We start from the raw sequence: 15,127 nt of genomic DNA, 5'->3' as shown, positions 1-15,127 counted from the left end.
TAAAACCTACGCAATTTGAAGATGGCACATCTGTAGGTTGTACTCCTGCAGTACTCTTCAAACAGGTAATTAGCGTGTTTCCATAGAACGGGCTGTAGAACATATGTACTTGAAGATTGAGCTCTAAATTTATAGATTGCTTCACTCACAAATGCTAGTATTTTCACATCACATCTACCAGCACCAACGTGCTTAGAATGTGAGTCCCCTTTTTCTCATGTGTGTCCATGAATTTCTGCAAAGGTACTGCATTGTGGGTGTCTTCTGTTAGGGAACCAATTTTCATAGATACAAAGAACTGGTCTTTCATTTCCCCTCATCTCATTGTAACACACAATCAAGTCAATGAGCTCAGCAAATCCATACTCCATGTTTTACTAACAGCAAGAAAACCTGAATTCAGAACTAGTAAGATGCACTGCACTGAAGATAAAGTATTACAAGAATGCAAGCTGAATGCAGCACTAGTAAGGTGTAGTCTGGTGAAAGTATTACAACACAAACTGATTGCTGGAACTGGTATGGTATGACTTCCCAGAATAACAGTCTCTCTAGGAGCTGTGCAGCGGGTTGCTAGGTGGTGGTGCCCATCATGGCCGTGCGCATAACTCATTAAGAGTGGACAAAATATATGAAATGTGATTAGAAAGTAATGGAAATTTTTTGCTTGTTATAAAGAATCTTTATTTATTCATGAACATCAACTTTGTCTCCCTTAAATATAATACGTTTGTAACAGCACTTTTTCTGGCCTTGGAAGTGGTTGTGGAACTCACTTTTCATTATGGTTTGAATTCCTTCAGTGATTCTGTTTTTATCTCACCAGTGGTAGCAAAATGATGGCCTTCTGTGGTTCTCGCCAGCCTCAAGAATAGAAAGAAGATACAGAGGCTGAGGCAATGTAATGTTTTTTGGTCACAAAATCATGAACCAGCATTGAAGTGTGAACAGAACATTATCATGATGCAATTTCCAAGAGTAGTTCTTCCACAGTTCTTGTCATTTTCTATGGACTGCTTCACAGAAATAGTGCCTAACTTTTAGGCAGTGTTTGTTTTTGACCGTATAACGCAAGGCAGGAATACATGATGCACTGTCCCATTGTAATCAAAGAATACAGTGAGAAGGACCATCACATGTGACTGAACTCATCAGATTTTTTTTCGGTCTTGGACCTTCAGGTAGTTTCCATTGGGATCATTATACCTTGGTTTATATATCACACTCATAAACCCATGTTTCATCACCTGTTACAGTCTTCTTTAGAAGTTAACTGTTTGTTGTCGACTTCATTCAGCAATTCCTGACTAAAGTCATTTTTGGTCGAAATTCAACAATATAGGAAAAAACTATGCTGCTACGTACTTCATCCTCAAAACATTAAACTAATAGTAATAATAATAATAATAATAATAATAATAATAATAATAATTGCTTGGCATGAGCCAAAGAATATGCCAACGTCACTACCATTCTCTTTGATGGAGATTCAGGGATTTTCCTGAACCATTTTCTTTACTTCTGCCGTCTTGCCATCAGTAATTGAAGTGGTAGGGCACCAGGGCAGTTATCATCTTCAACGTCTTCTCAGCCCTCCTTGAAACATTTATACCACTCACAAATTGTCGTCTTACTTCTTCACCAAAACCTACAGTCAGTATTTCAAGTGTGGTGCTGCACTTTTGTTCCATTTTTCAAGCAAAATTTAATGAATATTGTTTGATCCATCTTTTTCTGAAGTAAAAATAATCAAGCACTCCAAAACACACACAAATTTTTTGACTGTCAACAATGAACAAAGTATTCAAAACAGTTCAAAATACAAGCATACATAAGGAACATGTGTACCAGCAAGATAAAACATATTTTGAAAATTGAGTGTATAAAGCCTTTGAAATAAAAAATCCCCTGTACTTTTTGATCACACCTCATATATATTCCATAATGAAAAAAAAATTGTCGTCTTTGTGTGGTCTAGCATCCCTCAATGTTTAACACCTTGTAGATCATAGTAACAGCTTAGAATAACTTCAATATTAAAAAGCTTTCGTGAGGCAAGCCCACATCATAAAAAGATGAACAATTTAGACTACGTAAGGTGAGATATAGATATGAGGTAGTTAACTTTTACATCTTTCGAAAGGTAAGTTTTTCTTTTAGAAGATGCTGCTTTTTTACCTTCTACTTGTAGATGGATCAGCTATTCATATTCACACTTGCCCCATTTTTTACTCCACTGATGATATTGGATTTTATCTAACAGCCTAATTCGTTTTTCAAATGTATTGTGTTATTTTTATTTTGCAAAAATGCACTTTGTTTTCTGTTTAGGAAACTGATAGTGTGTTTATCGCGGATGCCCCTAATCAACTCGTACGTTATCACACCACCGGATGTCTGGCGACATGGATGGCAAGTGGAACTGAAAGGACCAGCAAAGACTCATGTCCCACCAATCCCTGTGGAGTACCTTCAGGATATTGATTTGTTGCAGCAGCTAATTTTCCGGTTTGTACTGATCTCTTACTATAATTTGTGAATGTTCACTCATTAATTATTTTGGGTGCTTTGCAAGTATTTGAGCTTATCGTTTAATGTTCTACTCAATAGCACACGCAAATATCTCCCTCTACACCTGCAGCTACAGTTATAGATTCTCCAAACCAGTGAGGTGCATGGCAGAGGGTACTTAGCAAGGTACCACATGTTAGGGTTTCTTCCCATTCGAGTAGCATATGGAGTGCAGGAAGAAAGGCTGTGTAAATCCCTCTGTGCGTCCTGCAGTTAGTCTCACTGTTTCTTCGAGGTCCCTACAGGAGTGGTGGTGGTGGTGGTGGTGGTGGTGTGCACGTGCGTGCTGAAGAATATCTCTGAGATTCTTCACGTAATACTGCTCCTTGAAACACCGTAAATTGGTGTTTGTGAGATAGTTGGTGCCTGTCTTCAATTTCCAGCAAATTTAGATTTTTCTGTATTTCCATGATTCTCTCCTGTGACTGAATTAAAATTGTAAATGTTAACAGTTCATGTTCTCTTCTTTGTATACATCCTGTATCTCCAGTTACTGCTGTTTGGTATATGTCCAACAGATTTGAGCAGTAATCTAAGATGGGACACAAATAATTTGTAAGCAGTTGAATCCATTCCATTTCTTATACCTACAAATGGTCTCACCAGATTATTTATATGAGTTGACAGGCTCCACTTGTGACTCATTTATGTTATAGTCAGAGGATACAACTTTTCTTCATTTTATTAAGTGTTATACAGTTTTACAATTATGAATATTTAAAACAAGTTCCCAGTAGACCCTACAATTTTCCACCATATGGCATAAGTCTCGGAAGTCACAGCCTAGTTTGTCACAGGACCTTCAAAGTCTCTGGTTCAAGCCTTCCACTCAGCTCAGACTGGGAAGTCCCAATCAGTTGTGGGAGCAATGCTGCAGATTATGAGCGCCATTGAAAGTCTGTAAATGAGGTTGGTCTTCTGGACCTTCTCTGCCAGATGCTGAAATGATTCATGTTTGACACCACACTCAAAACATACCATCATGTCTTCAAACACGTGCCATAACCTGAAGTTGGGTGCACCTTTTTCCCTTGACATTTGTCAGAATGACTTCTTCAGAATGCTGAATGTGGTCTCCAGAAATACCCCCAGAGTGTGCAAGACAATCCTTCCTGTCCCTAGCTGCCATTTCCGTAAAGGGTTCCCTGGTTTGCTGTATGTACAAACCACTGACGATTGACAGATTTCTTCCCTTTCACACTTACTTCCTGTGACACAGGTCAGAACAGGCTTCCCAACTGGTGCAGTGTGCCTCACTCGCTCAGGTTCACTTCAGGTGGAGGACAGCCCCACACTCTCGTTGGCTAGGAGGATGGATGAAGTGCCTCGAGTTTTCTCATTTCTGTCCTTCCCCAGTACAGGGTCCCTAGATCTACCACTGACATGCCACTTGCAACAAAGTGGGTGAGCGGTATTAAATTCTGTACTTTTTTCAGAGGAGACATTATTCATTATAGAGCATTGTACTTGCAAGTTCTGTTCAAGATCTGAAGCTACAACAATACAATACTCAAGAAAGTTGTATGTGTAAATAATGAGATAAAAACTAAGTATTTAATATACAAATTCCTTGGTGCTAACTTTTAGATTTGAACTTTTGTCGAGGCTATGCTCATTAACGGATTCAGGTAACAATGCAAAAAAGAGCGCAGTTGTACAACAGATGTTGGCTCCAACACTACTGCTGAAGTGTTAAAGTAAATGGAACTCAGTGCGACAGTTATAATGTGCATAAAGCACAATATTACAAAGCAGCAGTTCATTTTGTAAGAGTTAAGTTTACATCAGAATCATAAAATTCCAGACACTGCCTTTTGTAAAAACAGTTCAATGAGAGAAAAACTGGAAATGTTACACTAATCATACAAATAGTTTCACTGTAATGACAAGGAAACAAGCTTCTGAAAATACATTGGTGTAAAAGTTTATTCAAATAAATTATTGTAGCTTACTGTTCACTACAAAATATTTTACATGTAACTATCGTAAGTGCCAAAAATATGAAATTGGGGAATATGTAGATTTGAAGAAGGATACTGATTCTATAATTTTCTAATATGTACAAATTTAGTGTACTATTAATGATGCAGGGTGTTTATAAATTAGTTATACAAAATTAACCCTTGATTGTGAAAAAGATACATAACTTACAGAAATGTTTGATACAGCACTAAATGCAGTGCATCTTCTAATTTTTTATTGAAACAATTGTGGGTTCCATATGTAATCATTTTCCTGCCAAATTCTATGAAACAAGTCTTGATCTGTGGTGACAACTATTTGTGTTATCCATTGTCACAGCCCATTGACGTTTCCCAGGTGCAGAGGAATGAACACTCAGTCTTTAATGTAACCCCATACTTAGAATTTGACTGGAGACAAATCAAATGATTGTGATGGCCAGGTTGTTGTTTTACCACATCCAGTCCAAGTCAGAGGTGTGCCATGTTGCTGTAATATAAATTCTGTGTCCATATCCTGTTGTAATTGGCCAGTTAATAGATGACTTGACAAAAAAGTAAGGACAATAAATCTTGTTACAGCTTACAACGTAAAAAAACATTTATCGTAGATGAGTGCCCTACATGTTCAACCAAGTTATGTAGTTTCTGCTCACCCCATATCCAAACATTATGCCGATTAAGAAAATCATCTTCAGTCTGCACTTTGTTAAACATTCCTCCACAAAACTCAGTTTGTTTTTCTTTTTCTCTTTCTCTTAAAGCTTGCAGTAGTTACAATTTGTAGGGTCTGAATGACAGTTGTTTCCTTAATACCTTCCACACTGAAAAGCTAGGTGCATTCAATTCTAAGCTGACATGTCTCAATACCCAGACTTCAAATTTAAGACTGTGGAGCTCGTTCAGTTGGTACGTCAGAGACTACAGGCCAACATCAACCTGGCATCCTATGTGGTACACAGCCAACTAATAGCAGTTTGCCTTTGAGGTGGTGGCTTGCAGTGTGTAGTTTTGTATTGTCTCTGGATTGTAACAGTGGACTTGGGTTCATTAAACCATAAACAACCTTGTGCGCACTCTGCACTGTTATACTACTGCATGATGACTGTGGGAATAATCCATTCACACATGCCATCTAACTGGGATGTTAGGATCTGACCGTGTTAGGCGGGAATAAAGGTTACTTTTGTTTAACTAATTTTTAAACACCCTATGCATTAGGTATTTTGTTTGGCACCCACAAATGTTTGAAGATACACAGTACATCACGATGCATGCAAGCCATGATACAATCAGTTAAAAATTATAGGAATGTGATTCATAAAGTAAAATATTAAAATTTAGGCTTTTGGATTGGATCTATGTGGCACACACTTTCCCACATAAAGAAAAATACAGTGGGATGTCCAGTATGGAATAACAACAGCAATGATAGATTGCTACTCACCACATCGAGGAGTCATTAAGTCTCAAATGGGCACAATGACAAAGAAAAAGGAAAAGCCAGGCAGTCGTTATTTTGTGATGCCTTCAGCTGACATTTTCTTTTTCATGGTGCCTGTCTGTGACTCATCACCTCCTTTCTGTGGTGACTAGCAATTTATCCTTCCCTTATTGTTGTTATTCTGTAAATGAAAATACAAAAGTTTGAATATATATTTAAACAAACATGCAAAACATATTTTGCTAATTGGGCTCAAACTGCAGGAAATGATCTTTGAGAGGATAACCAGCAAAAAAGCTCATGTTGACATAATAGCTGGAAGTGCATTCCTAGGGAGGTACACACTCTTGCAGCTGGAGATAAAAGATCTTTGACAGTGTAAGCTGCAGTGATTGAGAGTACACATCAGCACACTAGCAAGTGGGAACTGATACATAAAAGACCAGTTTGGAAGACATATTGTGCAGTCCAGTACCACAACTCTCGGTTATTTATGGCAAGTGATCCACCAAGTTCCAATTAACAGGGTAATTATAATGTCAAAACTAGTAATAATTGCTTCATGATTAATACAAAGTGTAACTATAGAATACAATCAGTTGGTAAGCAAGCTGCAGCTATTACAAACTTGGCAAAACTTCTTTAGCTAAGCAAACATGGAAGACTATATCAGCCACATGTAGTGCTATGAGTCGTTTAAGCATTTTCAACAAGGCATAATGTTGTTGGTGGCAGTCCCAATCCTGTACGACCTAGCAAGTAAACAGATGATGACTATGCCAAAAGAGTTCCTGCTGTGATTTGCAGAAATCATCATATATCTGTTCGAGAAGTTGCTGAAGAATCCTAGATTGAGGATTCTGTGTGCCGAAAGAGGACTGAATTGTGGAGAAACCAGACTTGGATGTTGCATCATCAGAATGCACCCTCACATACACCATTCCTTTACTGAAGCTATCTAATAACAAATTACATTCCCTTTGTGCCCCACCCACCATATTCTCCAAACCTAGCCCCAGAAGACTTTTTTCTGTTCCACAAACTTAAAACTTCGTTGAAAGAATGTTTTCTGCAAACCATAGAGGAGATTTAGGGCGATGGGTACTCCCATGCCCCCTCCAACCCCCTTTTTTTTTTTCCCCCCAACACATCTCGTGTGCAAGCACTCGTGTGATTTTGTGTATACTTGTTCACACTAACTTGATCTGCTTGCATGTTCAACCAATGATACTTAATGAATGATAATCCCAGTTCTTCAAAGCATGTGTTTTAATCTCAGTTGTTTCTTTACTTCTTTTCACTCTAGTGTTACGCTTCTGGGTTGGATCAATCGCCAGCAGTTTGAAGAAACGTGGGTCGCTCTCTTAAGTGTTTTAAGCATGAGCCCATCTGAAAATACTGGACCTGAAGAGTCAGCAGTCATGATCCAGGTGAGCCAACATAAATATTATTGTGTAATAAGCTAATCCTAGTGTTTGAGACGTGGTCCAACCTCATTTTCTGTGATGTTTCAGCAGGTACCTGAAATTTTGTTTTCAATGTATAGATTAAGCCTACCCAAACAAATACTGCTCATCTGCTCATCACACATTTCACGTATTGCCCTGTGTCGATGAAAAACCGGAGTTTATCCCTCATCGTAGACAAAGTGCTTTTTAATATGGCAGTTTGTAATATGCTCATTCAGTAGAGTGATACCAAAACACTCATGTAGATATTCAGTTAAATTATACTGGTATGTACTCTACCACTCTTGTCATATCTGCAGAAATTTGTTTTTTCTTCTTACCTTACCCAACTTCCCCCTTCTTGTGTGTCAGCAAGCATCCCACTGTCAGCTGTCACTAAGCAATAGTACTATTCTGTCAGTTCTGAAATATCACTAATTCTTTGTGTTTCATTGAACCATAAATTGCACTAGACTAATAGGGGGCTATTTTGTTGAAGTGATACATAAAATTTCACTTTAAAAAACACTTTACCTGTCATGAGAAACAAATGTAATTATTCCTTTACACCAGCCACTGTCTGAAAGATGTGATGAGGAGTATTTGTTTGAGCTGTCTCTATCAACAGATTACAGTAGCAACTTTGGAAACAGTATCTGCCAAACACCAGAGAAAATGCACTGATGACATTAGGAGAAGCACTCATTATACTGGTAAAATGGAATTTATGATACCAAAAAATACAATATGCAAAATAAACAATGGAAGCACAGATCAGTGGATAAGCTCAGAACAATGATGTAACATGTGTGATTATGAGTTTGCATTATTCTTTAGAGCACACATATACACACTATTGTTGTGACATTTCGGCATAATGTAGTTCTTCATCTTCATCTTTTTCTAATTCTGCGTCATTTGTTATAGGTCTAGGATACTACTGTGGGGGACTGGGAGTAAGAAATTTGGTTACATAACAAAATACCCAGTTGAGGTTACAATTGAGTTACAGTGATTAGACAAAGTAGCTATGTATTCTCTGTAAAAGACTACAAGTTTATAAGTTTAGCAGTTATGTGCAAGGTTTTTTTTTTAAATATGTATGTACACTGTTCAAAGCCTACACTATTCAGTGAGTGTGTGTGTCTACTCATTCCAGTGTCCGTCTCTTCAGGATTAATAGGTAACAAAAGGTAATGGGAAAGACCCATTGGTTAATTTTATTACCACATTGCTTTCAATGCTGTACTGGGCATGGCCCTATTGGAAGTAGTATGCTTTTGCTATCCACTGACCTTTCAGCTAACTTACCTGGACTGTTATAGGAAACCTACATTTCATTGTGGACTCTGAACTGTGATATTCATTCAGCTGTTTGTCTTCTTTTTCCCAAGGTTGCTTTAAGTTTCCTACAGACTCAATTTCTCTTTCCTATAGCTTGCCATTCCTCTATAGCTTGGCAGTTCTGGTCATACCTACTTTGAAATTTTGTGCTGATTGTCAGTCTAATTATTGTAACATCACATAATCTCCTACTTGGTTCTAGAATTTATTTTGGGTGGAAACTTCCTAGTCTCATGAGGTGAATGCATTTATCGACTGCGAAAAACATGAAAGTGTTCTATGTAAACTGGCATTGTATGATAAATTACATATGGTAATAAATGACTTACATCCAAGTGCAAGCTGTACATGAAATAAGACAACTTGTTGACTGCTAATTTTGTGAAACATTGTCTGTGGAAAACAGCAGTCTATAAAACTGTTGTTGTTGTGGTCTTCAGTCCTGAGACTGGTTTGATGCAGCTCTCCATGCTACTCTATCCTGTGCAAGCTTCTTCATCTCCCAGTACTTACTGCAACCTACAACCTTCTGAATCTGCTTAGTGTATTCATCTCTTGGTCTCCCTCTACGATTTTTACCGTCCACGCTGCCCTCCAATGCTAAATTATTGATCCTTTGATGCCTCAGAACATATCCTACCAACCGGTCCCTTCTTCTTCTCAAGTTGTGCCACAAACTCCTTTTCTCCCCAATTCTATTCAATACCTCCTCATTAGTTATGTGATCTACCCATCTAATCTTCACCATTCTTCTGTTGCACCACATTTAGAAAGCTTCTATTCTCTTCTTGTCCAAACCCATTTTTCAGTTCCATACATGGCTGCACTCCATACAAATACTTTCAGAAACGACTTCCTGACACTTAAGTCTATACTTGATGTTAACAAATTTCTTTTCTTCAGAAATGCTTTCCTAGCCATTGCCAGTCTACATCTTATATCCTCTCTACTTCGTCCATCATCAGTTATTTTGCTCCCCAAATAGCAAAACTCCTTCACTACTTTATGTATCTCATTTCCTAATCTAATTCCCTCAGCATCACCCGACTTAATTCGACTACATTCCATTCTCCTCGTTTTGCTTTTGTCGATGTTCATCTTATATCCTCCTTTCAAGACACTGTCCATTCTGTTCAGCTGCTCTTCCAAGTCCTTTGCTGTCTCTGACAGAATTACAATGTCATCGGCGAACCTCAAAGTTTTTATTTCTTTACCATGGATTTTAATGCCTACTCCAAATTTTTCTTTTGTTTACTTTACTGCTTGCTCAATATACAGATTGAATAACATCGTGGAGAGGCTACAACCCTGTCTCACTCCCTTCCCAACCACTGCTTCCCTTTCATGTCCCTCGACCCTTATAACTGCCATCTTGCTTTCTGTACGAATTGTAAATAGCCTTTCACTCCCTGTATTTTACCCCTGCCACCTTCAGAATTTGAAAGAGAGTATTCCAGTCAACATTGTCAAAAGCTTTCTCTAAGTCTACAAATGATAGAAATGTGGGTTTGCCTTTCCTTGATCTTTCTTCTAAGGTAATGCATAAGGTCAGTATTGCCTCACATGTTCCAACATTTCTACAGAATCCAAACTGATCTTCCCTGAGGTCGACTTCTACCAGTTTTTCCATTCGTCTGTAAAGAATTCGCATTAGTATTTTGCAGCTGTGATTTATTAAACTGATAGTTTGGTAATTTTCACATCTGTCAACACCTGCTTTCTTTGGGATTGGAATTATTATATTCTTCTTGAAGTCTGAGGGTATTTCACCCGTCTCATACAATTTGCTCACCAGATGGTAGAGTTTTCTCATGACTGGCTCTCCCAAGGCCGTCAGTAGCTCCAATGGAATGTTGTCTACTCCGGGGGCCTTGTTTCGACTCAGGTCTTTCAGTGCTCTGTCAAACTCTTCACACAGTATCGTATCTCCCATTTCATCTTCATCTACATCCTCTTCCATTTCCATAATATTGTCCTCAAGTACATCGCCCTTGTATAGACCCTCTATATACTCCTTCCACCTTTCTGCTATCCCTTCTTTGCTTAGAACTGTGTTTCCATCTGACCTCTTGATACTCATACAAGTGGTTCTCTTTTCTCCAAAGGTCTACACTCCTGGAAATTGAAATAAGAACACCATGAATTCATTGTCCCAGGAAGGGGAAACTTTATTGACACATCCCTGGAGTCAGATACATCACATGATCACACTGACAGAATCACAGGCACATAGACCCAGGCAACAGAGCATGGACAATGTCGGGACTAGTACAGTTTATATCCACCTTTCGCAGCAATGCAGGCTGCTATTCTCCCATGGAGACGATCGTAGAGATGCTGGATGTAGTCCTGTGGAACGGCTTGCCATGCCATTTCCACCTGGCGCCTCAGTTGGACCAGCGTTCGTGCTGGACGTGCAGACCGCGTGAGACGACGCTTCATCCAGTCCCAAACATGCTCGATGGGGGACAGATCCGGAGATCTTACTGGCCAGGGTAGTTGACTTAAACCTTCTAGAGCACGTTGGGTGGCACGGGATACATGCGGACGTGCATTGTCCTGTTGGAACAGCAAGTTCCCTTGCCGGTCTAGGAATGGTAGAATGATGGGTTCGATGACGGTTTGGATGTACCGTGCACTATTCAGAGTCCCCTCGACGATCACCAGAGGTGTACGGCCAGTGTAGGAGATCGCTCCCCACACCATGATGCCGGGTGTTGGCCCTGTGTGCCTCGGTCGTATGCAGTCCTGATTGTGGCGCTCACCTGCACGGCGCCAAACACGCATATGACCATCATTGGCACCAAGGCAGAAGTGACTCTCATCGCTGAAGACGACACGTCTCCATTCGTCCCTCCATTCACGCCTGTCGCGACACCACTGGAGGCGGACTGCACAATGTTGGGGCGTGAACGGAAGACGGCCTAACGGTGTGCGGGACCGTAGCCCAGCTTCATGGAGACGGTTGCGAATGGTCCTCGCCGGTACCCCAGGAGGAACAGTGTCCCTAATTTGCTGGGAAGTGGCGGTGCGGTCTCCTACGGCACTGCGTACAATCCTATGATCTTGACGTGCATCCATGCGTCGCTGCGGTCCGGTCCCAGGTCGACGGGCACGTGCACTTTCCGCCGACCACTGGCGACAACATCGATGTACTGTGGAGACCTCACGCCCCACGTGTTGAGCAATTCGGCGGTACGTCCACCCGGCCTCCCTCATGCCCACTATACGCCCTCGCTCAAAGTCCGTCAAGTGCACATACGGTTCACGTCCATGCTGTCGCGGCATGCTACCAGTGTTAAAGACTGCGATGGAGCTCTGTATGCCACGGCAAACTGGCTGACACTGACGGCGGCGGTGCACAAATGCTGCGCAGCTAGCGCCATTTGACGGCCAACACCGCGGTTCCTGGTGTATCCGCTGTGCCATGCGTGTGATCATTGCTTGTACAGCCCTCTCGCAGTGTCCGGAGCAAGTATGGTGGTTCTGACACACCGGTGTCAATGTGTTCTTTTTTCCATTTCCAGGAGTGTATTAAATTTTTCTGTAGGCTGTATCTATCTTATCCCTAGTGAGATAAGCCTCTACATCCTTACATTTGTCCTCTAGCCATCCCTGCTTAGCAGTTTTGCACTTCCTGTCGATCTCATTTTTGAGACTTTTTGTATTCCTTTTTGCCTGCTTCATTTACTGCATTTTTATATTTTCTCCTTTCATCAATTAAATTCAGTATTTCTTCTGTTGCCCAAGGATTTCTACCAGCCCTCGTCTTTTTACCTACTTGATCGTCTGCTGCCTTCTCTACTTCATCCCTCAGAGCTACCCATCCTTCTTCTACTGTATTTCTTTCCCCCATTACTGTCAATTTCTCCCTCATGCTCTCTCTGAAACTCTCTACAACCTCTGGTTTACTCAATTTATCAAGGTCCCATCTCCTTGAATTCCCACCTTTTTGCAGTTTCTTCAGTTTTAATCTACAGTTCATAACCAATAGATTGTGGTTAAGAGTCCACATCTGCCCCTGGAAATGTCTTACAATGTAAAACCTGGTTCCTAAATATCTGTCTTACCATTATATAATCTATCTCATACCTTTTAGTACCTCCAGGGTTCTTCCATGTATACAACCTTCTTTCCTGATTCTTGAACCAAGTGTTTGCTATGATTAATTTATGCTCTGTGCAAAATTCTACCAGATGGCTTCCTCTTTCATTTCTTACCCCAATACATATTCACCTACTATGTTTCCTTCTCTCCCTTTTCCTACTCTCGAATTCCAGTCACTCATGAATATTAAATTTTCGTCTCCCTTCACTACCTGAATAATTTCTTTTATCTCATCATACATTTCATCAATTTCTTCATCATCTGCAGAGCTCGTTGACATATAAACTTGTACTACTGTAATAGGCATGGGCTTCGTGTCTATCTTGGCCACAATAATGCGTTCACTATGCTGTTTGTAGTAGCTTACCCTCACTCCTATTTTTTTATTCATTATTAAACCTACTCCTGCATTACCCCTATTTGATTTTGTATTTATAACCCTGTAGTCAACTGACCACAAGTCTTGTTCCTCCTGCCACCGAACTTCACTAATTCCCACTATATCTATCTTTAACCTATCCATCTCCCTTTTTAAATTTTCTAACCTACCTGCCCGATTAAGGGATCTGACATTCCACGCTCCGATCCATAGAACGCCAGTTTTCTTTCTCCTGATAACGACATCCTCCTGAGTAGTCCCCACCCGGAGATCCGAATGGGGGACTATTTTACCTCTGGAATATTTTACCCAAGAGGACGCCATCATCATTTAACCATACAGTAAAGCTATAAAATTATAGTAAAATTATTTCAATGAAAGTAGTCTTGATGACGTATAACAATTTTAGAAAGGAAAGTTGCTACTCACCATAAAGTGGAGATGCTGAGTAGCGATAGGCACAACAAAAAGATTCACACAGTTATAGCTTTCGGCCATTAAGGCCTTTGTCAGCAATACACACACATGCGCGCATGCCTGCGCGCTCACACACACACACACACACGCACACGCACACGCACACGCACACACACACACACACACACACACACACACACACACACACACACACACACACACACACACACACACCTGCAGTCTCAGATAACTGAAACCACACTGTGTGCAGCAACACCAGTGCATGATGGGAGTGGCAACTGGGTGGGGGTAAGGAGGCAGCTGAGGCAGGAAGGGTTGAGGGATAGTATGGGGGGGGGGGGGGGGCTGGCCAGTGAAGTGCTGCAGTTTAGACGGAGGTCAGGAGAGAAGGTGGGGGGGGGGGGGGGCGGGGGGGTTAGTAGGAATGTGGGGGTAAGTAGCGGAAAGGAGAGAAATATAAAGAAATTAAAAGGCCGAGTGTGGTGGTGAAATGACAGCTGTGACAGGGAGGGGGCTGTATGGGTGAGGACAGTGACTAATGAAGGTTGTGGCAAGGGGGATAGGGAATGTAGGATGTATTGCAGGGAAAGTTCCCACCAGCACAATTCAGAAAAGCTGGTGTTGGTGGGAAGGATCCATATGGAACAGGCTTTGAATCAGTCACTGGAGATGAGGGATATCTTGTTCGGGATACTCCTACCACTCCCCACATTCCTACCTTCTACGTGCTTCCTAAAGTCCATAAACCCAACCACCCAGGATGCCCCATTGTGGCTGGTTACTGTGCCCCCACTGAGAGAATCTCTGCTCTCGTAGACCAACACCTTCAACCTATTACCCAGAACCTATCCTCCTGTAAAATAGATACCAACCGTTTCCTCGACTGATTCTCCACAGTTCCGTTCCCTTTACCACACGGTGCCATGCGCGTCACTATTGGTGCCAACTCCCTGTACACTAACGTTTCTAATGCACATGGCCTTACTGCTATTGAACACTACCTTCCCAGATGCCCTGTGGATTCCAAACCAACAACCTCCTTCCTAGTCGCCACAACCAACTATTTCCTCACCCACAATTACCTTTCCTGTGAAGGCATTACGTACAAACAAATCCAGGATATGGCTATGGGCACCTGAATTGCACCTTCCTACGCCAGCCTATCCATGGTCCATATAGAGGAATCCTTCCTAAACACCCAGAATCCTAAACCCCTAACCTGGTTCAGATTCATTGATGACATCTTTGCTATCTGGATTGAATGTGAGAACAACCTATCCACATACCTCCAAAACCTCAACAACTTCTCCCCCATTTGCTTCACCTGGTCCTACTCAACCCAACAAGCCACCTTCCTAGATGTTGACCTCCATCTCACAGATGGCTGCATCAGTACCTCCGTCCATATCAAACCTACCGACCACCAGCAATACCT

At 41.0% G+C, this 15,127-nt stretch overlaps 1 protein-coding gene across 2 annotated transcripts in view; it reads left to right on the top strand.

Moving 5' to 3' along the window:
• Positions 1 to 15,127, top strand: part of LOC126354803 (huntingtin) — a 472,584-nt gene that overhangs the window by 335,742 nt on the left and 121,715 nt on the right. For both annotated transcript variants that reach the window (XM_050004721.1, XM_050004723.1), the window contains exons 39-40: positions 2,332 to 2,508; positions 7,283 to 7,406. In XM_050004721.1, the coding sequence (XP_049860678.1) occupies positions 2,332 to 2,508; positions 7,283 to 7,406 (301 nt within the window). The remainder of the gene's footprint in view (positions 1 to 2,331; positions 2,509 to 7,282; positions 7,407 to 15,127) is intronic.

The sequence above is a fragment of the Schistocerca gregaria genome, chromosome 3 (assembly GCF_023897955.1).
Source record: "Schistocerca gregaria isolate iqSchGreg1 chromosome 3, iqSchGreg1.2, whole genome shotgun sequence".
NCBI lineage: Eukaryota > Metazoa > Arthropoda > Insecta > Orthoptera > Acrididae > Schistocerca > Schistocerca gregaria.
This window is presented reverse-complemented; position numbering and strand designations above follow the sequence as displayed.